Source organism: Panthera uncia, chromosome B4, assembly GCF_023721935.1.
Source record: "Panthera uncia isolate 11264 chromosome B4, Puncia_PCG_1.0, whole genome shotgun sequence".
Classification (NCBI taxonomy): domain Eukaryota; kingdom Metazoa; phylum Chordata; class Mammalia; order Carnivora; family Felidae; genus Panthera; species Panthera uncia.
The window spans coordinates 17278893-17304756 of NC_064809.1; the positions used below are offsets into that span (position 1 = coordinate 17278893).

Sequence of the window (25864 nt, forward strand, 5' to 3'; positions counted from 1 at the left end):
TTTCTTTCTTTCTTTCTTTCTTTCTTTCTTTCTTTCTTTCTTTCTTTCATCAAGTTGTATGAGTTTCTTATGTATTTTGGGTATTAACCCCTTATCTGACAAATGGTTTGCAAGGAGAAGATTTTTGATAGGCATGTGGAAGAGAAACTATGTGTTCCTGGCTTTGAGGGTGTGTGTGCAGAATGAGAGCCTTGAGTACCAATAATGCATCTAATTTGTCGTGGATGTTCAGGTGTCATTAACCACTAGAGAAGTTTCTAGTTTATTTCTTAACACTTCTCTTCCTACTCCCCTATGGTTCTCTGTCTTCTCTCAACAACAGCAACAACAACAACAACAACAACAACAACAACAACAAAGCAACAGAGTAGAGCCAAGAGTGCTTTTGAGGGGATTGAGTCACACTGACTAGATGCTAAAGGATGAACTTGCTGAAGTCCCTTCCGCCTGTGTGCCCATATACACCTGAATGGCAGAAATGGAATTTTGTCTGTGTAGGAACCTTGTCAGCATTTACACATATTTTCCAACTTTGAAACAGAGTGGATGGTAAAAGAGTCTTAACCTATCTTCGCCAAGCTTTGTGCCTTCTTATCTCTGTCTCTAACTGAAGGTCAGGGTCTTTCCTAGTGAGTAGCCCAACAGAGATTTATTTGGATGTTGGCTAGAGTTGGAACCTGCTGAGTCTTGAGCGTTAAACCTTTTAAAACAACTTCCTCGTTTTTCACAGCTATCCATTCCCAAATGGCACATTGCAGGGGTTGATGATTAAATATGTGTAGCCACTAGATATAAAACTTAAAACTCCCAAATATATCACCTCCAGGGCCATTCAGCTGGAGCTGAGGCAGTGTGGTTATTCACTTGAGTGCTTTAAAATACAGCAGTGGCTCCAACGAAAGCAGATGCATGTGCAATATATTAACTTGTTTGCCAAAATACTTTATTGCTGATATGAAAACAGTGCCTCTACCTTAGAGGCTTTGTAAAACTTGGGAAGCCGTATGACTCTCTGGGGATCCTTGGGCTACACCAGTCCTTAAGATGGCAGGTATGTTTTAGTTCTCTCCTGTCAGCAGGGAAGCAGAGGTTCACATGCTTTTTTTTAGCTGAGCCACAGAGATGTGCTGTGTGTCTCATGCTGCCCGACACCCTCTCAAAGCTTGGTCCTGAACAGCTTTAGCAAGAGGCTTATTTGAGGGCATTTTGTAATCAGCATCTCCAGACAATATCTGCTGCCTCATCACTTTGCAAGCCTCTGAGAATTCTTCTGTTTTCTGCAATTTCTCCTCCGTGATGCTTTCTGACAGTTTCAAAGCCATTCGTGTGTTTCCTTTAGAAATGTCCATGTAAGAGACTTTAGTTTCAGCTGGACCCTCACTTAGCAGGGGTTTCTGAAAAAAAACTCTGGGGGCGCCTGAGTGGCTCAATCGGTTAAGCGTTCGACTTCTGCTCTGGTCATGATCTCTCAGTTCGTGGGTTCGGGCCCCATGTCAGGCTCTGTGCTGACAGCTAAGGGCCTGGAGCCTACTTTAGATTCTGTGTCTCTCTTTTGTCCCTCTTCTGCTCATGCGCTCTCTCTCTCTCTCTCTCTCTCAAGATAAATAACATTAAAAAAAAAAACCCTCCTTTGAAAAAGCCTCTGGATCTAGCTGCCATGTGAGGGCTTTATCACCTTTATCTGTAAAGTACTAAGTTCATCCCTTAATAAAATTGAAGCACGTTCATTTCTGAGGGAATACTGCTACATAAACAAAGAATGGTGTTTATGCATTTAGTCAACAAAGATAGCAGCATCGAAGAAAATTTCAGAAGGTGCTTAAGGAATAATGACATCTAGTATTTACTGAGCACTTACTATGTGTAAAGCACTACGTAGTCCTTTGTGTATATTATTTTACTGATCCTTCATGGCAGTCCTCTGAATCCAAATTATAATATACCCCACTGTTTACATGAGGATTATTAGCTTTAGAGAGTGCAATAGCCTATTAAATCACATCCAGATTAGAACCCAGTATAGTGTGATTTCACATCTCAATCATTTACTCACTGAGCCATGATAATTTTTTTTTTATCATATTAAAGCATTATAAGGCTTTATAAAAGAAAAAAAATCCAACTTCTAGATTTGGTCAAATACGTGGCATGTGATTCATTAAGCATTCCTTTGTCTGCTGTGTTGGATAAAACATTATTAAACATTATTCTGCTAATTGACTGCAATTGCATTACTCAAAATTGTAGACTTAAGCAGTTAATTTTGCTATTGCCCTAAAATATTTGCAGAAGCAAAGAATAAACCACGCTCAACCTGTAGCAGAAATGTGGGCTCAGATACAAGTGACACCTTCTCTCACGCTCCTTTTCTTTGTTCTTGAAAAGAGCTTAAGTATTAGTTTTATGGGTAGGAAGGAAGGAATGCTGTACTACTAAGTGCATCCCTGACCGTGGCTTTCAAGTTGAATGTTTGGATTCTTAAAGTAAATGAGAAGTTACTGCCTGAATTTTAAAAAATGCTGCAACATTTTTCATATGCAATTATCTGCTTGTCAGTTCTTTGATATTCCATTTAGACACGCCAAAGGGTGTTTAGCAGTGTCCTATTCAGAAATAGTACATTTTATTAACACAGACAAAAGAGAAGTTATTCAGAAAAATAGATACAAATCGTTAACTGAAAAAAATTTCTACTCGCAAACTTTTCTAAAGCATAACTGAGGCATTTTACCTCGTAATTTAAGAATATTGGGGCACTTAGGTGGCTCAGTCGGTTAAGCATCCAACTTTGGCTCTGGTCATGATCTCACGGTTTGTGAGTTCGAGCCCACCATCGGGTGAGCTCGAGCCCCACTCTGGGCTCTGCACTCTCTCTCCCTCTGTCTCTGAACCTCATGGAATTCTCTCTCTTTCTCTCTCTCTCTCTGCCCCTTGCTCACTTGTGCGTGCTCTCTCTCTCTCAAAAAAAAAAAAAAAAAAAAAAGAAAAAGAAAAAACATTTACTATGTGAACACATGATGGTGAAAAATTACTTTCATCTTTTTCTGTTTCACACGTTTGATAATTATATTGAATGTACACTACTAATTAAGAAAAGTCTAATACAATAAATACAGCTACAAGAGTTTCTGTTCATGTAGTTACGAGTGTCATTCAAGTCAGTTTATGTCTGTTATTTTGCTACTGTCAAAGTTTCATCGGGAATTTAAATCAAGTGGCTTGAGCGCTGACCCCTTGCCTCCCTCAGAGGCCATCTTCTCTTAAAATGTTTGGCGTGAAAGCAATTTGTGTCTTATTTACTATTGGATCAGTGCAGGCCATACTTGACTTCTGTGATGTTGCCCAACTTCTAACTTCATTATTTGCTAGTTTGCTACTCTTTCTTGATTTCCCCTAAAACAGTTAAAATGAGGTAAATGTTTGGAAAAACGTATTTGCCAAAGTTTTGAGGAAAACAAGGAATGGTAGGCATCACTTTTCTTAGAAATACAACTATCATATGCAAATATGGCTTCCAACCACAGATCTGGCTTTTTAAAAAACATGATCTCTGAGGCTCCACTTTCTTGAGCTAGTTCAACTCATCCTTCTTTTCAGGATCCCAGCCAAAATCTCTGGAATGCCTTTCTGTTTAAATATATTTAACTAGAGTATCAAGTTATGCCCGATAGGTCTTATGTTTTATAGCTACACAGACCCAATGGTGAATTTCCTACATTTGGAGAAATAACGTTCTCCCTAAGAAAAACATTTCCTCTTGCTGGACCAGTGGGCTCAAATGGCAGCCAATTTTCCCTCTAACTTTACTTCAGTTAGACAGAATTAACATATAATTTAATTGAACCAAACAAATATACATAATTGCAAACTGATGGAGAGAATTGAAGGCGAGAAGGTAATTTAAAAGCCTTTTCATTAGATCAGGTGTGAAGACACAGGAGTAGAAGTAGGAATGGAGCGGAGAGAGGGCTTAAAGCTTAACAGGTGTTGATGGACCGGAGATGTGGCTGGAAGAGAAAGTGGTTCTGCAAGTCGCTTTGGAGTTCTGAGCATTGAAAAGTGGCAGTCTTCTGGTGCCATTGTCAGAGAAAAGGAGTCAGGGACACGTCCAGTTTGAGGGGAACAACATTATGATTTAGAAGTGACTTTGTGTCATCTGGTAAAAATGTCCAGAAGTCTGTGGAGATATGCGCAGAGAGCTCGGGGGGGAGGTTGCCTTTTGGGATATAAATTTGTGTTTTATCAGCCTGGGTGACAGTTGAAACCCTGAAGATTGATGGGTTTGTGGGGAGAGTGTGGAGAAAGAAGGAAGAGACTGGTGATGAGTTAACACTTAATGTTTGCTTCTCTCTTTAAATATGGCTGCTACAGGTGTGTTCTTAGTTTGGCAAGAACAAAGGAATGTATCCAACGGAAAATCTATAAACATTCATGTAATACTTAATACTTTATAAATATTTTATAAATACTTTATTACTTAAATACTTTAATACTTAAATACTTTAATAACTGTGTTACAATAACAGCTAATACTTATTTAATGTGAACTATGTAATAATTCATTTGTCCTTGAAAATCTTTTCATATAGGTAAAGAGTTATTATTTTTTATCAGTACATTTTTACAAAGAAGAAAACTGAGGTACAGAGATGTTAATAACTTCCCCAAGGTCCTCTTGTTATTAAGCGGTATAGTTGGGATTTGAACCCAATTAGTCTAGTTCCAAACACATACTTCAATCACTATGCTCTACTGCCCTCACATAAAACCATTCCTATATAGCAGTCTTTTTTTTTTCTTTCTTACCCTCTGAAACAGCTTTTTATGAAACAGCAAAGCAAAATTGCAACATGATTTTAAATGTTTATAAATTAGGTCACAAAAGGGATGCAAAATGGTTGACGTATAACTCTTAGATTCACATAACTAAAGTCATTCATTGAATCTTACACCAATACCAAAATAAGATTATTCCATGATGAAGAGTAGCCCAGGGACACCTGGGTGGCTCAGTCAGCGAAGCATCTGGTTCTTGGTTTCGGCTCAGGTCACTATCTCATGGTTCATGGGTTCGAGCCCCGCATTGGTCTCCGTGCTGAAAGCTAGAGCCTGCTTGGAATTCTCTCTCTCCATCTCTCTCTGCCCCTCCCCCCCTCCCCAACCTTGTCTCTCTCAAAATAAATAAATAAACATTAAAAACAAATAGTAGCCAAAATCTAGTAACCAAAACTATATGTTAACTTCAGAAATAATGTTCAAGCATTAAGTTGGAAAAGAAAATCCACTAATTTTCTTTCCAAATGGAATCTACAAACTAAATTTTTAGAAACTGTCAAAGAATGACTAAAACCACAAACCTAGGAGTTGGGTTTACAGAGAATTCTGGAAGTGGTGAGAAAAAATACATACTGAGAAAGTATCAATTAGTATGCTTGCAAAACTCTCCCATTGTACTCATGATTCTGATACTAATGTACGATGAAGGGATTTTGCAAACGATCTGCTGGGTGCTACAAATAAACCTTGAGACTAAACTCTTTGTAACTCTTGTCTTCTAGATGTGGTATAAGGTTAGTCACACTTAACCTACTTGCATATATGTATTCCCCAAAAGATCTAGTCTCTACCAGAGATCACACAAATCTGGAGTGAAAAAAACATTTGGAGTTGGTTACTACTGTTTGCCAAGTACTTTTCCCATTCTATTTATTTTTGCTCAAAATTTTCTATTTCAAATGTATAACCAGCGCTCACCTTTTTAGATACCAAGTGGATGATTTTGCCTACGCAGCAATCTTTGATAGGTCTTTTCCAACATGGTCCTGCTTTACAAGTAGTCACGTGGTCATTCTGTTTTATGTGAAGAAAAGTTCACTTTCTTAGGGCTACATATTGACACATTACCCGATAGGTTGTGGGTGTTTCACATCATATTTTTAATAGTCTAGTACATCTGGTTTGAAAGGAAATATATCAGTACATCATGTTGTACAGGAAAGAAAAGAGAATGCACCACAGCAAAATGATCTACTAGGGTCAGTTGTATTCACTGTATGCAGACTAATGGTTAAGTTAAAAAACAGTGCTGACATTTTGAAATAATAAGATGTTTATGTCATAAACAAGGCTAAACAATGCCCACAAGTTTAATGCATCCATGGATTAAGACTCAAACATCATTGGTATTCATTAGTGAGGTTGGGATAAAACTCTCCACCCACACACCAATTTTCAATGGATTTAAATAACTAGGAAATTGGAGAGTAGTTTCTTTCTAAGGTTCTCAGATTTATTATACCAGAGTATTTCCTCTTGGGGCATACTTGGGTTGCCTTCATGTCCCAGTATCACGTTCACTCATTTTAATAAGAAGTCGCTGAACAAACATATCCAGTCACTGTCCCAAGTTTTGTTTATATAATAGCAGAAAATGCACAGGAGGATACAGCACAAGGACATCCAAGTCTGTGAGCAAAATTTAGAGAACCAGAAGTGGAAATGGGACACAGTTGCAAAATGGCAAAAAACCAGAGATCAAGAGGCAGCTGGGTCCAAGATCTGGTAAATACTAAAGAGCTGGTGTATACTATTTGAGATGCATGGATGACTATATTTTCTTGTCCTTAAGAGTGTATGCTTAGATCTCTTTCCACTTGGAATTGGAATGGTCACCAAAATGCTTCTAGGAAGTGATAAGTTTTTTATTGGTAGGTTCTGTGCTGTAAGACTTCGAGACAGTGATGTTCCTTGCTTTGTGCTTTCATCTTGTTTTTCTTGTGCAGGTTGTTTTTCAAGGTCAAATAATTCCAACTCCTGAACAAGATGAAGTCATAGCTATTGATGATATATCTTTCAATTCAGGCTGTTTGCCTGCAAATGGTAAGAACTTTTTCTCATTTTGATCCTTATTGTGTACATAAATTCAGTGCAATTTAAACATTGTGTAATGACTTTCATCTGCTCATTCTTTCTTTGCTTTTTTTTTTTTTGGCCCGATGTTTTAAAGTGGGCTATTTTACATTGTATAACAATGTCTAGGTTTATGCTAGAAGTGAAAATAGGCTATTTTTCCACCGATTCTGATGCTATAGAGACCTAAAGGGGTAATTTAGTGTCAGATTTGAAACTTTGTAGCAATGTTACAAAATTCAACCAGCCAGTTAAATCACCAAGAGAGCTTCCTGCCTTCTGGGAGACTAAGTGAAAGCTGTCCTCCATAGGGTTGAAATTGTCTTCTTGGGGAACGGACTTGACTTTTCCACTGAAAGACACATATGGAGAGAGATATTAGCTATAATCTATTTTCTTTTGAGACAAACAACTCGATCAATAAGCCACATGTATCAGGTCTAAAAAAATTATCCATTATTGGTCATTTGATTATATTAACTGAATAATATTAATTCACCATGCACATTGGTCTCAATAGAACAGTTTAATGTTAAAATTATCCATTGGTCAGGATAAAATTAATTTAGTCTAATATTCAAACAAGAATCATATGTATATGATCATAGGTAGTTGATAGATCTTTTTTCCTTTTTAAATGTTATTGTACTGTAGTATGATGTAGCATAATAAAGATAGCTATTTTTGTAGAGAGGCTTCTAAATTCTAATTTTGTAGAAAGTATGATAGTTGTGGTAAATTATATTTCAAGATGAGTTGGTCTACCTAAAAGGAGACCAAGGAATCTTGATAAAGGCTGTCTGTATTATGCTTGGATTTTGAACAGCAGTTCAAAGCAAAGATGAGTTGGTCTACTTAAAAGGAGACCAAGGAATCTTGATAAAGGCTGTCTGTATTATGCTTGGATTTTGAACAGCAGTTCTGCTGGTCTGATAAGAATGTTTATAAGAATGTGTATCTTGCCACTTGGACCACGGTAGGGTTTTATAGGAGCCAATGACAGCCCCTTCCACACTGGAACACATACAATTTTTTTTCATCTTTATATTATCAGTTCTCAGTCTATATTAGGTAAGAAATCACTATATGATAAATTGAAATATAGCTACATTGAATTGCAGAACTTGAAAGGAGCGGATGGTAACCTCCACCTGTTCCTAGAAGTAAATAGTTGAAGTAGGAACCTTAATGTCTTTTTGCCAACAGAAGATAACGTTTACTGGCTTTAACAGAAGGGCAGCAATGTATCAGTATAGAATACACTGTTGACTACAAGCAGCACAGACTCAACTATTGACTACTCTACAACTCAGTCTCCCTTAATGCTCTCTCTTCTGGTACCCTGCATGGTATTCCCGGGTCCAGAGAGCAGCCAGCTTATGCTTGATTTTTATTGAGGCAGCTAGTCCCTAACTGTGATCATTTTAGCAGTATCTTTATATATCCCATTTTTATAGTTTCTGCAGAAACTGAGGTCTGCCAAACTAAATGATCCCCAACTAGTCCTATTTATTGCTCAGGCTAGCTTAATCAACCCGAAAGAAAATAAGGAATGAGGTCAGCTGTTGGCTGGACTTGCCTCATTGCAAGGAAAATTAGGAACTGGCCGCTGCTATGAAGCTTTGTTTGCATTACAGACGTACACAGGAGCATGCTGGGGTTGTGCCTGGGACTTGACATCGCCTGTAATAGGACTCTGCTATCATTTCAGATATGACCTTTCTCTGCATCTCTGGACCTGGGAACCAAAGCCATTTCCTTAATTACCTGTGATCCACATACTGGGACAAAGGCCAATGTAGATGGGCCATGATAAATATTCAGAAGACAAATGCCAGGTTTTTAGTAAGCACTTAAAAGAGCTCTATAAAATCACTATAGAAGTGAAAAAACAGTAGTCACAGGAGTGAGAGCATCAGCCAGCTGGACATTCAATGAAAGGTTGTGGCCAAGTAGAAAAACATTGGTGTCTGCAATTTCTAAGACAATAGTTCCAGATAATATTATAACCATATTGTTTTTGAGGTGGTGGGGAAATAAAGTTTACTGAAGATGAGGCATGAATTTTAAAGCTAAGTTATCGGCTAACCTTTTCACATGGCTATTAAATTTGTACAACATTACTGGGTGTGGGGCTAGAGAAGATTTTGACATCCCAAACTGAAGTCTTCCATGAATATGGATTTATGAACCTAGATCTAGGGAAGTAAGTTGTGTGTTAGGAGCCAAGATATTTCTACACATGGAAGAACAAATGAATCGACACTGGGGATTTAGAAGAGTGGCAACTTTAATCGTAGGCCTTGTGTTTTATGGGGCATTGGGAAAGGATGCCATCCCTTGGGACAATTGCAAAGGAATTAGTCTGTTGTTAGAAAAAGCCAGTATATTGATCTCACTGCTCGTGGGTTCGAGCCCCACCTGCATGGGGCACCTGCATGGGGCTCCGGGCTGACAGCTCAGAGCCTGGAGCCTGCTTTGGATTTTGTGGACCCCTCTCTCTTTGCCCCTCCCCTGTCACACTGTCTCTTTCTCTGTCTCTCAAAAAAAAAAACATTAAAAAAATTAAAAAGAAAAAAAGCCAGTATTCATTTAGGTAGGATCCTACCTATTTATTTAGGTAGGATCACACAGTATGTTCTTTGAAGGTGAGGGTGCAAGGAGTTTTATTTTTTGTTCTTCAAATAGAATGAGGGTTGATGGCACAATTAAACTTTTGGGAGGAAAACACAGCAGCATGAGGATTAATAACGGAGAAAAAGAATAAAGTGTCATGGAATAGGATTAGCACATGGATGGAGTTGCATTTTGCACATGGTAGGAATGTGAGATACGGTAAAATTATATAACATTAAATTTGCAAATGATGCTCTCCAGTCAAGTTCAGATGCTATCATGATAGACTAACCCTAGTCAGTCACCAGAATCACAAAGAGGAGTGATTGATTCTGGGCTTTACTCCAAACCTGCTAGATGGGAATCACTGAGGATAAGGCCTACATTTTAAATAAGGCACTCAGGACACTTTTGGTGAAGCCAACTGACCTTGGGTTTAAGAACCAAACTAGCATTTGTATGCCACACAGCCTGGTCCCTGGGTTGCTACACTCACAGTGACTGCCCTGAGACAGAGTTCCAGCTGACTAGAATCAGTGGTTTCAGTCTCATGCAGTCCTGATGGTGACGATCAGCGTGCACCTGAGACATGGGGGCAGAAGCCCACTCAACGTCTTCCGGACATCACCGTCAGAAATCTTAATCAAGTGGAGGGTGGAGTTAGGAATGCATTTGGATGCCAGAAAAAAGACAAGTTTTCCTAGGTGACTTAAGAAAACAGAGGAGATGGACAGTTACGGCATAGATTTTCAACTCTAATACTATTAAAGTCAAGGACTAAGGGATTTCCTTGGTATTTGCTTCATGCTTGTCACCTTATGTTCTTAAAGTGACTGTTGATATTCTATACATCTCACATCCAAGGTAGGAGGAAGGCAGAAATGGGAAAGGGCAATGTGTTTGGCCATGCCATTGGCTAGGTGATTGTCACGTGGTAACCTTGGTTGCTAGGGAGACTAATAAAATTGAGTATTTGGATTTAGCCTCTGTAACAGAGGCAGGCAAGGAGAACAGGTTTATGAATTGAGTGAGCAAACATATTTTCCAGAGAAACTCAACGTCAGCTTATTTAGAAGTAAATTTCAGTTTTCTTCCAAAATATCTTGCCTTGCCTATATTTCCCTTTTTAGATTATTGACATATGGTCTCACTTAGTAGTCTAGGGGTCGGTCATTCTTAAATCATTCTCCTCTCTTCTTTCCCCTGTATTAATTTGGTCAAAAATAGTATTGAGGGCGTGCCCTTATATTTTTCAAATTATCTGCCCTGTTTATTATTATTATGTATCCAACCACGATTTCATTTAAGTGCATATTTTTTTCCTGCTGAATTTTAAAAACTTCTGGTTTCGATCTATTCAACTCTACCATCCAGTACTAACTACTCTCCACCAGATTATACTTTCTAACATACAAATATGACCAGTCTCTACTTTGTTAAAATCTGTCAGTCACTCTCATTGCCTCCAGGATAGAATTCAGATTTCTACGGATTCTCAAAAATTCGAATTTCTAAGCTCACCGTGACCCTGCTCTCGCACACCAGTCCAACTTCCTCCTTTACAGTCCTCTAAGAACCCAACCATTCAGGAATTCAAATAAATTCTTCTTTTCTCTGAGCTATATATGCTCCATTTCACAGAACACAGATTTAAATAGAATATCATGGGACTATTTTTTTTTAGCAGGACTTATATTTATGCTAAGAATATATGTGATTTTTCAGTTTCTGTTTTAACATAAAAAATGAAGGTATGTCCCCAAGCTACTTAATGTGATTTTATCTGAGATTTAATCTGGACCAAACATTTTCTATATTTTAGTGCAAAATAGACGTTTTTGTCATTTTGTAGCAGAAAAATAGTACTTAGGAAGGAGTAATAGTTGGAAATGAGTGCTCTAATATAGTTATCTTTTGATAGATTATTTTGGTTTATAAAAAGGTTTTTGTTTAAGATGGTAAGGTATACTGACAAGACTTCCTTATTTTTTTTTATGTCTTCAAACTATTGTGCTTTCAAGATTTTGTTCTGATTTTTTTTAAAACTCGAGAGAATTCGATGAACCATGCCTTTTATTTTCCATATTCTGATGCTTTGATATCTGAGGGCCTTGCTGACCCTGGAGAGACTGTCTCTTCCAGGGTTAGCCAATTCCTAGAGCTACAAAAAACAGCTCACTCTACAAATGCAAACCAACCCATCCAGGGCCCCTATCCCCAACCACCTCTTCAGGCTCTCACACTCTGGGCACTTTGCACCTGCCATAATCACCCCAGGGTCACTGTATTAGTATCCTTGGGCTACCATAACAAAATAACTCCAACTGGGTGGTTTAAGCAACAGAAATTTATATTCTCATGATTCTGGAGGCTAGAAGTCCAAAATCAAGATTTCAACAAGTTTGCTTTCTTTTGAGTCTCGCCTCCTTAGCTTGTGGATGGCAATCTAGTCCCTCTTGTCACATGGTATTCCCTCTGTGTGTATCTGTCTCTTAAACTCTTCTTCTTATAAGGACAGTCATATTCAATTAAGGCCCACCCACATGACCTCATTTTATCTTAGTTACCCCCTTACAGACCCTGTCTCTAAATATGGTCACATAATGAGGTAGTGGGGGGTTGGACTTCAACATATGAATTGGTGGGTCATGGGGAGATGATTCATCCCATAATAGCAAGGTACCAGACAATAAAGGACAGTCCCTTCTGCCCCAGAGCATGCTGAAATTATTCCCACCAGACAATTCTAAGCCTACATACGCTACCTTACCAGTTCCTTCCCAAAAATCCACAAGAAATGCTCTTGCCCATATTTCCCCTCTCTCCCTCTGCCTCCTGACTAACCCTGGTGTTTTCCCATGTACTTCCTCCCACCCCTAACTCATTGCATGGTGTACCCCATCTTCTTGGAGTCTGTGAGGAAAACAAACTATCTTCTCAATGGTAGTTATCTTCTGATGTGTTGGCCTTTACATTCCTAAGTAATAATGAAAGCTATATTTTAAAGTAAGAATGTTAGAATCAGTGGGAGGAGAAATTAATAACTGCTCAAATGTAATAATCACTTATTGTCTTAGTAATGAACTAAATTGTAGCAGTGCTGAAGGGCTCAGTGTGGCATGGGAGCATATCATTAACGCAGGTCAGATAGTTTGTTTTTTCCACCCTGCCTCAACATTCACTTCCTGCTTGTGCAGAGTCTCAAGGTCACCCACACATGGGAGAATAGAGTCTTCAAGGGTCTTTCCTGGGCATGTGCATAAACTTGCACTTTTTCTCTGCTTCCTATATATCCTGGGATATGTCAGAGCTTCTCAAAGCCCCCCTTGGAGACGTCTCCTTCTATGACTTTTTCCTTTAAGTTGTTTTGGTCAGCTCTTTGTTTGCCCCAGTTTGCAACGGCTGTCTCCAGGTAGCTCTGGTATCAACTAATTGCCTCTGGGAAAAGGCTCTTTTTGATGAATGAGCTCAGAATCAGGTCAAATAAAGCCAAAATGAAGTTCCTGGGCTGCTGGTTTTCATGGCCATCACAATTCCAAGGATTTCTCAACAAACCCCAACCAGGAAAATTGAAATAAAAACCATGCCCACACACATCATAATCAAACTTCTGAGAATCAACAGTACAGAAAAACTGTTAAAAGTGAACAAAGATAAATAACACATGCCATTCAGGAACATATTCTTGCTGTTATTATTGTTTTTATTGTTACTGTTTGTTCAGTGACTGTTATGAGCCGAATTATGTCCACCCTCCAAAATTCATATACTGAAGTCCTAACCCCCAGTACCTCAGAATGCAAATGTATTTGTAGATGGGGTCTTTAAAGAGGTAAATTAAGTTAAAATGGGGTCACATGGGTGGGTACTAATCCAAAATGACTAGTGTCCTTCTAAGAAGCGGAGATTCAAACAAACACACAGAGGGAAGACCGTGGGAAAGCCCAGGGAGAAGATGGTCATCTGCAGACCCAAGGGAGCAGCCCTCGGAAGCAACCAATCTTGCTGACACCTTGATCTTGGACTTCTAGCTTCCCAAATCATGATAAAGTAAATTTACATTGTTTAAGCCACCAGATCTGTGGTGCTTTGTGATGGCAGCCCTAGCAAACTAATATAGAGGCTTTCCTGAACTAATTCTATGACATATGAGTTCTTTCTCATCTGTAGCCACTGCAGTTTCTTCTTCGGAGACATGGTAGTCTGTACGTTTTCTGTAAGCCTATAGTTTTTCCATCAGTATGGAAGCCAGAATATAGGGATGCATTTTTTAAATGCTAAAACTAAGTAACTCTGAATTCTATATCCATTGAAAATATCCTTCAGGAATTGGAGAAAAATAAAGGCATTCTCAGATCAAGAGAAAGTAATAGACTTCATCACCAAATTTATTTTGAAAGAAATGCTAACGCAAGTTAGTTCGCAGGCTGAACAAAGAAAATATCAGAGGTCAATGTATCAGTAGGAAGAAAGAAAGAAAGAAAGAAAGAAAGAAAGAAAGAAAGAAAGAACAACTGAGGGGCGCCTGGGTGGCTCAGTCAGTTAAGTTTCTGAATCTTGATCTCAAGGTCATGAATTTGAGCCCAGTGTTGGGCTCCATGCTGGGTGTAGAGCCTATTGAAAACAAAAAACAAAAAAGCTGAAGTTATAAATATCAGAGTAAATATAATGGAGTGTTCTTCTTCTGTAAAGATTTTTAATGTACACGGGACTCTTGAAAGCAGATATTTGAACACCCTTTTGGTGGGTTCAAAGCATGTAGATGTAAGATATGTGACAAGTATATCATAAAGTTGGGAGTGTAGAAATCCATAGGTTTAAGACACCTACATTTTATTTAAAATGTTAACAAACTCTATGTACAGTGTTAAACTGAGGTGTGCATATTATTGTGCCTGTAGTGAATGCCAAACAGGCATATATAAAGGACAATAGATACATTAAAATTGAGCATAAAAATATTAAAATATTGAAATAATCCATTAGACAAATAAAAACAGATGGTGAAGGCAGAAATGATAGCAGGGTGGTGGCAAAGAGAATAATGGGTAATAAGTGCAGAAGAGACAAACTGAAAAAAATAATTTTAATTATTATTATATTATTAATGTTATATGATATTAAATTACTATTTAATAATTTAAATAATAATAAATTAGTTATGATAATAAAATAATTACATTAAACATAAGTGGCATTTATATTCCTTTTAGAAGTCAGAGATTGTCAGATTAGATAAAAGATAAGAAATAACTACATTTTGACTACAAAAGCTCATTTAAAAAATAATGATATAGATTAATTAAAAGTTAAGGGATTCAAATATAGTTAATGAATCTATGTCAAAGGAAGGAAGAATATGCAATGGGGAGAAGATAGCCTCTTCAATAAATGGTGCTGGGAAAACTGGACACCTACATGCAAAAGAACGAAACTGAATCACTTTCTTACACCGTAATACAAAAATGAACTCAAAATGGAGTAAAGACCTAAATAAGAGACATGAAGCCATTAAATTCATAGAAGTAAACATAGGTAGTAATGTCTTTGACATTGGCCTTTGCAGTGTTTTCCTAGTTACGTCTTCTTAGACAAGGGAAACAAAAACAAAAATAAATTATTTGGGCTACACAAAAATAAAAAGATTTTGTTCAGTGAAGGAGACCATCAACAAAATATAAAGGCAGCCTAATGAATAGAAAAAGATATTTGCAAATAATATATTCAATAAAGGGTTAATATCAAAATATGTAAAGAGCTTATACAACTCAACAGTCAAAAAGACAAATGATCCAATTAATAAATGGATCATTTATTAATGATCTATAATAAATGGGCAGAGGACCTGAATAGACATTTTTCCAAAGAAGACATACAAATGGCAAACAGACACATGAAAAATGTTCATCACTAATCATCCAGGAAGTGGAAATCAAAAACTGTAGTGAAATATCATTTATACCTGTCAGAATGGCTAAAATCCAAAATGACAAGAAATAACAAGCATTGATGAAGATGTGGAGAAAAAAGAACTCTCATGCGCTGTTGATAGAAACATAAATTGGTGCAGCCACTGTGGAAAACAGTATGGAAATTCCTCAAAATATTAATATCAATATTAATATTGATGGGTCCATCAATAAATGGATAAATATGATTTTATATGTATATATATGAATATTATGCAGCTATAACAAAGGATGGTATAACATATATAAAGATGATTATATATATTGATCAATATATATATTGATTTATATATATGAATATTATGCAGCTATAACAAAGGATGGTACAACAAAGGATGGGATCTTGCTATTTGTGACAACATGGATGGAACTAGAAGGTATTATGCTAAGTGAATAGTCAGACTAAGAAAGAAAAATACCATATGATTTCACTTATATGTAGAATCTAAGCAAAATAAAACAAATGAATAAAAAAACAGAAAATATCCATAAATACAGAGAACAAATTGATGGGTGTCAGGGGATAGAAGGACGGATAAAATGGGTGAAGAGGAGTGGCAGGTACAGGCTTCCATTACGGAATGAATAAATCATGAAGTTAAAAAGTACAACAGGGAATATAGTCAATTGTATTTTAATAGTGTTGTATGGTGACAGATGGTAGCTACACTTGTGAGCATAATGTAGAGAGTTGCTGAATCTGTGTGTCATACACTTGAAACTAATGTAACATTGTGTTTCAATGACACTTTTAAAAAAAGAATAAACGAGCAACTAAAAAAACCTAAAGATATTAAAAGAGATACATTAAGCAATGTAATTAAAAGGAGGGTGAATGGCTATATTAATGTCAAAATGTGCTTCAGGACAAGGAAAATTAATAGGCATAGAGAGGAACATTATATAATGATAAAAGGGTAAATTCATTAAGAAAACAGAAGAGTCCTAAATATGTACGCACCTAAAAGCAGTACTCCAAAACACATGAAGTAAAACTGTTAGAACTAAAAGGAAAAATAGACAAACCTACAATTATACAAGGAGACTTGCATACACATCTTTCAGGAATCAACAGAAAAAGTATACAAAAAAGTCAGCAAGAATTTGCAAAACCTGTGGGGGAAAAAAACCCTAAAATTTCTGTGGAACCACAAAAGAGCCCAGATAGCCAAGGCAATTCTGAGAAAGAACAGCAAAGCATTATACTTCCTGATTTTAAATTATACTACAAAACTATACTAATTAAAACAGTTTGATACGGGCATAAAAAATGACACACAGACCAATGAAACAGAATAGAAAACCCAGAAATAAAACACTGCATATCGATCAACTAACTTTTGATAGTGAGTCAAGAATAGTTAATGGAGAAAGGATAGTCTCTTCAATAAATGGTGCTGGGATAATTGAACCCTTATAGCACTAATGAAAATTAACCCTAAATTGATTAAAGACTTCTACATAAGACCTGAAACCATAAACCTCTTAGAAAAAAGCATAGGAGAAAATTTCTAGGACATTAACCTGGCAACTTTTTTTCTTGTTTGGATGTGACACCAAAATCACAAGCAACCAAAGAAAAAAATCAGCAAGTGGGACGAGACATCAAACTAAAAAGCTTCTGCACAGCAAAAGAGACAAACAGGAAACAAAATGAAAAGGCAATCTATGGAAAGGCAGAAAATTATCTACCTACTTGATATAATTGACATTTTAAACAAGTCATTTAAAACTATAGCAGAATACTTCTTCTTTTCAGTGCATGCTGAACGTTCACTAGTAAACTAAGACTATAGCCTGGGCCCAGTGGCAAGACTCAAGGAGGCATGGGAGATCCTCCCCCAGATGCAGAATTTAAGGGGACACTAAAAATTTGTTATGGACCAAATTGTGCCCCGCTCCAAATTTCATATGTTGAAACTCTAGACCCCAATGTGACTATATCGGTGATAGTGTCTTAGGTAGTTAAGATTAAATTAGATCATACAGGTGGGGTCATAATCTAATAGAACTGTAGCCTTATAAGAAGAGGAGATCTCGCTCTCGCTTTCTCTCTCCCTCCCCGCCACCCCTCTCTTTCTGTCATCCTCTCTCTTATTCTCTCCCTGTCCTTCTGTCATGTGAGGGTCACAGTGAGAAGGTAGCCAAGTGCAAGCCAGAAAGAAGACCCTTACGAGAAGGCAGACACTCTGGCAACCTCATCTTGTACTTCCTGCCTCCAGAACTGTGAGAATGTAAATTTTTGCTCCTTAAGCCATCCAATCTAGGTACTTTGTTATAGCAGCCCAAGCAGGGTAAGACAAGCGCTAATTAAGATAAGTAATATTTTAATACCACACATTAAAAGCTCACAATTAATGAAAAAATCAATGATAAACAAAATATAAAAATGTTAAATGACGATGGTATTAGTATTACTGAATTTTCCAGGCTCCAATATGGCTTAGCAGTACTACTGGGGCCACAGAACAAACCTTAAGAATGTTAAAACAATTGAAATGGTATAAAATATATCCTCTGAGCACAATGAAATTAAACTACAAATCTGGGACATCCACAATCACTTGGAAATTAAATGTCACAAATTTAAATAAAACATACTTTGAAAGAACCAAATATTTTGAACTGAAAGAAAATGAAAATATAACGTACTAAAATTTGTGTAAGATAGCTAAAGCAGTGCTGAGGAAAAAATTAATAGGTATAAATTTTTTTGTTAGGAAAGAAAAAAGGTCTCAAGCCTGTAAATTTATTCATCTAATGAAAGCAGAAAAAGAAGAACATATAAAAGCTAAATCAAACAGTGGGAAAATAATATATAGAGAGACAATAAATGATGGAATTTAAAATGAGAGGGGCGCCTGGGTGGCGCAGTCGGTTAAGCGTCCGACTTCAGCCAGGTCACGATCTCGCGGTCCGTGAGTTCGAGCCCCGCGTCAGGCTCTGGGCTGATGGCTCGGAGCCTGGAGCCTGTTTCCGATTCTGTGTCTCCCTCTCTCTCTGCCCCTCCCCCGTTCATGCTCTGTCTCTCTCTGTCCCAAAAATAAATAAAAAACGTTGAAAAAAAAAATTAAAATGAGAAAGTTGTAGAGAAAATTATTGAAACCAAAAGCGGGTTCTTTGAAGAGGTAAGTAAAAAATGATAAAGTTCTAGCTGAATTGACCAAGACAAAAAGAGGAAAGACACATATTACCTAATTTGGAATGAAATAGAGCTAACATTAAAGACTCTACAGGTATTAGAGGATAATAGTAATTAGGAAATACTACAAAAACTCTGCACATAGATCTAACAATGTATGTGAAATGAACAAATTCCCTGAAAGTCACAAATATTGAAAAGCCATTCAAGAAGAAAGTGATAATTTGAATAGTTTTATGTTTATTAACAAAATAGGACACGTACTTTAAATCTTCCATTAAAGAAAACTCCTGGACCACGTGGTTTCACTGGAAAATTGTATAAAATATTTAGGGGAAAAAATAACACCAGTTTTATACATTCTATTTCAGAAAATATAAGGGAAGATAATACTTGTTACCTTATTCTAGAAGGGCAACTTTGCCCTAACACCAAAACTGAACAAAAATATTATAAGAAAAGAAAGCTACAGACCAACATTTCTTTCACAAAAAAATCTTTATCACAATATTAGCAAATGGTATCCAGTAATACATTAGAAAGAGATTACATTACAGTCATCCAGGAGATTACATTACAATCATCTAAACTGGTCCAATGTTTAGAAAGCAATCAATGTAATTTACCATGTAATCAGACAAAAGAAGAAAAGCATGTGATGATTTCAGTAGATACAGAAAAAGCACTTGACAAAATTCATCAAACAGCCATGATTAAAAACCTCAGCAAACTATTAACATCTTTAACCCAATAAAGAGCATATACAAAGGTCAAACAGTTAACATCATACCCATAATGAATGAGTGCTTCACCTCTAAAACTGAGAAGTAGGCAGTGATGTCGACTCTTAACACTTGTATTCAAGACCTACTGGAAATCCCAGCCAATGCAATAAGGCAAGACATGTAAGTAAAGGTATACACATACAGTTGCAACAGAAGAAATAAATCTTGCCGTATTTGCAGATAACGTGATTGTCTATGGATAAAATATCACAGAATTTATTTTTAAATAAATAAAAATTATTTTAAAATTATTTTATTTTTATCACAGTAACAGTATACAAAGTCAGTATAAAATCAGTTGTATTTTTATCTAATGGCAATGAACACCTGAAAACTGACATTAGAAAAATGACGCCATTTGTAATACAATCAAAGTAAATTTTTATATATAAATCTAACAAAATACGTGCTGGATTTGTATTCTGAAACCTACAAAATAATGATCAAAGACATCAAGAATACCTGACTAAATAAATGGAGTATTGATTGATTGAAAGATCATGGGTCTATGTTTGTCAAAACTCATAGAACTGAATAACCCAAAGGATGGATTTTACTGTATGTTAAGTTAAATAAATTTAAAGAAGAAATAGTACTTTTTAAAGCTGAAAAGATTCTCATGGTGAGGAAGCTGCTACACAGAGCCCTTGGTAGTATTACCGTTAAGGAAAAAGCACGACTTTCTAGTTTTGTTCTAGGTATTTCTCTTTATCGTAAACATGTAAACTTTATATAAGTGCTTACAGTATAGGTATAGGCATCTTTATGGTTTCAGAACACTTTGTGAGTTGGAAAATTCAACTAAATTCTTTCTCTAATATTAGGGAAATCTTTTAGATTATGCCCACACCTTCAAACAGTATCATGCTAAATACTGCCCTTTTCCAAGAAAATTCGCTGCACATTCATTGAAAGGAGAATCTTTTTAGACTTTACCAAAGTGGCACGTGTGAAAAAAAGTCGAGCTTCGTGACTGTGAATACATATGTGTTTAGTCACTGATTCTTGAATGACACTGATTCTTGAATAAATTGCTTATTATAATTTTTTATAAAAATTGCATGCTATGGTTCATAATCAGAATATTGTGAATATTCTCTGAAGATTTTTAGATTGGTTTGCCAGGACACTGCGTTAGTCTCATTTATGAAGGCCCCAAATATACAAATCATCTTTAATGAGAACCTGAATGGTGCATACATATTATCCAGCTAAATAACCAAGGACCTAGTTACCTTTTTTGTCCTATTAATTTCTAGTTACCTTTTAAGATCTAATAACTGTCCCTTGAAATTCATTATTAATTTAAGAACATTGACAAAGAAATTGTCCTAAGTCCCTGGAGTCAAAAGTGGATGTCAATTATAACTTTTACTGCAATGGCCTTGAGACTTGCACTTCATTCTCTACCATCTGAGAGAGAGTCTGGCCAATTTTATACAACCTGCTTGTACAAGATAAGGTTTGAAGGAAATGTGGCTTCATTGGTATAGAGACCTTGAAACGTTGGCAAAGCTGCATCCTGATGATCATGTATCATGGATGGAGGATTTTAAAATCCTCAAAGTAATTTTCTGCTGCTAGACTGTGGTGCAATGTAAGAATGAGATAGAAAGAGGGTGGGGATGTAGGAAAATGCGTATGAATGTAAATATAGATAACTGACTTCTTGAAATAGTATTGAGCTCTGAGATTGAATGCACTGAAAGAAAAAGAAGTGTCCAGAAGATTAACTGTCAACTTATACCCCCATCTACTGTTTTTACGGTTACAAATTCCAGTTTGGGGAATGAAGGTAGTAAAAATGGTTGACATTGGTGAAAGATATTTCATACCGATTGACACAAGCTATGTTGTTAATATCATGCAATTGATACTTGACTATTTTGCTATTTTTGTTCATAGTACCTTTGTGAATTTTTTTTCTTGTATAAATAGTGAACAATTAGAGATAATATACAACATTTAATTGAACTATGGCCAATACTTAATTATTTAGCTCCAGGAAGCAGAAGATCTGCAGCTATTATGTGAATCAACAAAAATTACAGTTTTAATTGTTTCATGTTAATTGTTATTGTGCAACCTTAGCTTCATTTATTACCTACACTCCCTTAATTGCATATGCAGTTTTATTTTCAGAGGATCTTACATTCAAAGGCTTTGCATATTCATTATTTGTAAGCTCCTATTATAAGAAATCAGCTTATGGGTGTTATTCATAAATTGTTTCATAACCAGTGGCTTCAATTGTATTCCAAATAAAAATGTAAGCACTTTACATAGGATCGATGATATTGTCAAGTATTCTGTTGAATTATATTTATTCATTCCTTAAACAACTATATATTGGATACTTACGTTGTGCCAAGAGTTATTTCAGACAATGGGGAGACAGCAACGAAAAACAAACACCAATCCCTGTGTTCATGGAACTTACATTTTAGTCAAAGGGAGAAAGATACTAAGCAAATAAAAAAAAAAAAACTATGTCAAGTGGTGATATGTGCTGTGGGGAACAATAGAGCAGAAAGCCAAGATAAGAAGTGCCATAGATGAAGGTAAAGTGAAGTTTTCGTCAGGCATGGTCACGTGGAAAATATGTTTCTAAACAACAACAAAAAAACCCCAAGGAGTTGAGGGAGAAAGCCATGCATATTTTGGAAGGAACTATAAATACAAAGGTCTCAAGGCAAGAGTCAGCTTTGTCTGTATGGGGAAGATCATGGTGAGGACTTCTGTATTTATTTCATGAAGGACAGCAACCCATGTAACGATGTTGAGCCGAGGAGATGTGATCTGACTCATATATTTAAAGGTCAGAGGGAGACAAGGACAGCAACAAGGGAGCAAAATACAGAGTTATTACTGTAATCCAGAAAGAGTGATTTTCCTTGAGTCAGAATTGGTAGTAGTAGCAGAGGCAGTAGGATGTAATGAGATTCTGGATGTGTTCCATAGAGAAAGCAAAGCTTTGCTGATGAATCGCGTGATGGGTGAGAGCGAGAGATGGGTCATGGATCCAGATTTCCTCCTGAAATAGGTTGGATGGAATTATCACGAACTGTGATGGGGAGGAAAGTGGGAGGAGAAGCTTTGGAGGAAAGAATCAGAAGTTTAATTTTAGACCTATTTCTGTTGAGATACATGTTAGCTCTTCAAGTGAAAGGGCCAAGACAGCAACAGGATGTCTATATTGGAGACCAGTGAAACTAGGCCTAAAATATAATTTGATAAGAAGGAAATGTTTTAAAGGCATGAGATGAGGTGATATTAACAAGGTTGTGGTGTAGAGAAGAGGAGGGAATCCAAGGACTGAGGTCTAGAGCCCCCTCATGTTTGTGTAATGTGGAGATGAGGAAAAACCAGCAAAGGTGACTGAGAATGAACAGCCAGTAATTTAAGAGGAAAACCAGGAGAGAATTATGTTCTAGAACCTAGTGAAGAAAACGTTTCAAGAAAGATTGAGTGATCGACTAGTTTCAATATTACTGCCATGTCAGGTATGATAAGGAAGAAAAATTAAATGTTGGATTTAACAATACAGAGGTCATTCTTGATATATGCACTTTCAGTGGAGTGGTAAGGGTATGAAAAAGGAAAAAAAAAGTTCTGATATGTGCTACAACATGAAGGAACCTTGAAAACATTATGCCAAGTGAGAGAAGTCAAGCACAGAAGACCATATATTGTATGATTCCATTTATGTGAAATATCCAAAATAGGGAAATCTATAGAGATGGGAAGGAGATTAGTGGTTGCCAGAGTCCAAGGAGGAGCAGAGAAAGGGAGTGATATATAATGGTTATGGGTTTTATATAATTTATGGGTTTTATATATAATGGGTTTATGGGTTACGGGGTGATAATGTTTTGGAATTAGTGGTGATAACTGCACAATTATTATGAATAAAAGCCCCTGAACTGTATACTTTAAAATAATTAAAATGGTTAAAATGGTGAATTTTATGTTATGTGAATGTTACCTCAATAAAAAAAACTTAAAAAAAAAGACCTCACTAGAGCAGGTTCAAGGAAGGATGTGGGGAGAATTGGTGTTGGAGTCAGTGTGAATAGGCAGAACTTAGAGAAGTTAGTTGGAGGGGGTTGGAGGGTCAGAGGGCTTTCCTAAGATGGATGAAATTTTGGCCCCTTTGTGTATCGAAGGGAAAAGAAAACCTGTTGATGTAAAAGAGGGGAGGAAATTACTGGAATAATTCCTAAAACAGGGAAGAGGAGATGATTTTTTGTAGAAACAAAGAGGGGCCCAGAGAAGAGCATGGCTGGTTGACCCACAGTTACAAGAAGAAAGGTACTCAGGCAGCAGTTCAGGGAGCTAGGTAGTGGGACTTGTGAGGTTTTCTGCTGTTTCCTCTCATTTTCCCGATGAAATGTGGAGCAAGAATATTAGCTGAGAAGGATGATAGGGGAGGAGTTGGAATTTGAAGGAGGAGGTAGAGTTTTGAATAGTTGTCTAGGAGGAAAAGGAAAGAGGAAATGGAGGAAAAGGAAAGAAGGGGAAACATCGTGGACGATGAGGTGGAGTGAGTAGTCACAGACATAAAACCATTTTAATCAGCATGGTGGTGGGCTCCATCACTCATCTTCAGCCCCACAGATGCAGGCTGGAGTGGGTGACCAGTTCCCTGGTGGTCTCAACCTACCAATAGCCATGTCTTGGGCTGGAAATGCCTGGGGCAGTCATCTGGGCCCACGCTGCTTGTGACGAGCCCCCACACATGTTTCCTTGATCAGAGCCCGTGTTGTGGCTGACCCAGACCTTGTGGTTCTTGTTAGGATTACAGGATACACCTCAGCAACAACCATCAGGGAACTCTGAGAAAACAAGTTTCATTACACATAGGTCCTGGAGGATGTACAGGGTGTCCAAGGGCAACACAGCAAGGTTGTGGAGAGAGACCATGGATCCAGGGGTCTGCCTTCATTGAGTTCAAGAGGTTCCTGATCTAGTTGTGTGGCTAGCAATGTGTTTATTCCAGATGGATATCTTTGAAATGGCGCCCTCAGCCATCAAAAGTTTAATATCAGGCACTCTCATCTGTTAAAAAGAAAACCACAGGCCTAAAATGGTGTCACTTGTACTAGGCTAAGTCACCAAACTGGGGCTTAATGTCTAACCTAATTACAGTTTCAACTTCTTCAGAAAGGTCTGTCTTAACCTGTCAATCAGGAACCTTCTGATCAGTACTAGTTAGGTATTCTATGACATGGGCCCTCTCCATCCTCCAAAGGAAGATGATGTAATCCACCTAGTAAGATCCCTTGACCTTCTCCAAGGGAACGTGACCTTGCCTGGAACAATATTTTGTTTTCTTTTGCTAATAAGTGTCTTGTTCTACACTCCTTCCTATAAAAACCTTCCATTTGGTATGGCTCCTCAGAGCTCCCCTCTGCTTTCTACTTGGGGTGCTGTCTGATTATTGCTTTAATTTATTGCTAATGAAACCAATCAGATCTTCAAATTCATTTGGTTGAATTCTTGTCCTTTATTTTTTATTTTTTAAATACATTATTTAAACTCTTTTTAAGTTTATTTATTTATTTTGAGAGAGAAAGAGAATGAGATGGGGAGGGGCAGAGAGAGTGAGGGGGACCGAGGATCTGAAGCGGGCTCTGAACTGACATCAGAGAGCCCGATGTGGGGCTCAAACTCACAAACCACAGGATCGTGACCTGAGCTGAAGTCAGATGCTTAACGGACTGAGCCACCCAGATGCCCTGAATTCTTGTTCTTTAGCACATTATGATGTAAAAAAAGTGTATTGTCAGATACCTACAGTACCTGCAGGGTTGTACTTACCAGAGTTTTTGCCCTGAGAGTATGAGGAAGCACAGGAGTGCCAGAGGGAGTGGCTCTAAAGTCTGTGAGAGAGGAAAAGAGAACATGAAAAAGGATGAAAGGAATTGGAAAACTGTCGGACCAGTAGCTTGTGGGACCTCGTGCTGTCAAAAAATTGTTAGCGCTGATACTAGGAGGAAAGAGTGGAGAGAGGTGATGGTTGAGGAGTCGGCCACTTGTAATTAAGATAAAGGAAACGTTACCACTTGTAATGATGGTACTCACAGGCGTGGTGGCAGAGGTCATTTTTCCTCAACCTTTCTTCATGACCATCAATACAAAAAAAGCAAGAGATGAAGAGACAAGATGAAAGTAGATATCAAAATGACGATGACTGCCAAGAGTCAAAATCCTCGAGGTGGAGGGGTGGTGCACCAGTGTCTGTAGGTGACTGCCACAAGCTGGCACAACGAGGATGTCATCTGATGTCGGGAGACTCAAAGCTGAGGTGGTTGGGGAGATGGGACTGAGAATTGTGTGGAAGTGGCAACGGAGCAGGGAGGATACCCAGTCCACTTTCCAGCCCTGTGTTGGGCGGGCAGTGGAGGGAAAAACAGACACCAAGCAGGGAGAGGATTTCAGGG

The 25864-nt window shown here is 37.4% G+C and overlaps 1 protein-coding gene across 1 annotated transcript in view; it reads left to right on the plus strand.

The window, feature by feature from the left end:
- Positions 1 to 25864, plus strand: part of MALRD1 (MAM and LDL receptor class A domain containing 1) — a 788164-nt gene that overhangs the window by 52459 nt on the left and 709841 nt on the right. Inside the window, exon 6 of the mRNA XM_049626634.1 lies at positions 6783 to 6879. Coding sequence (XP_049482591.1) covers positions 6783 to 6879 — 97 coding nt within the window. The remainder of the gene's footprint in view (positions 1 to 6782; positions 6880 to 25864) is intronic.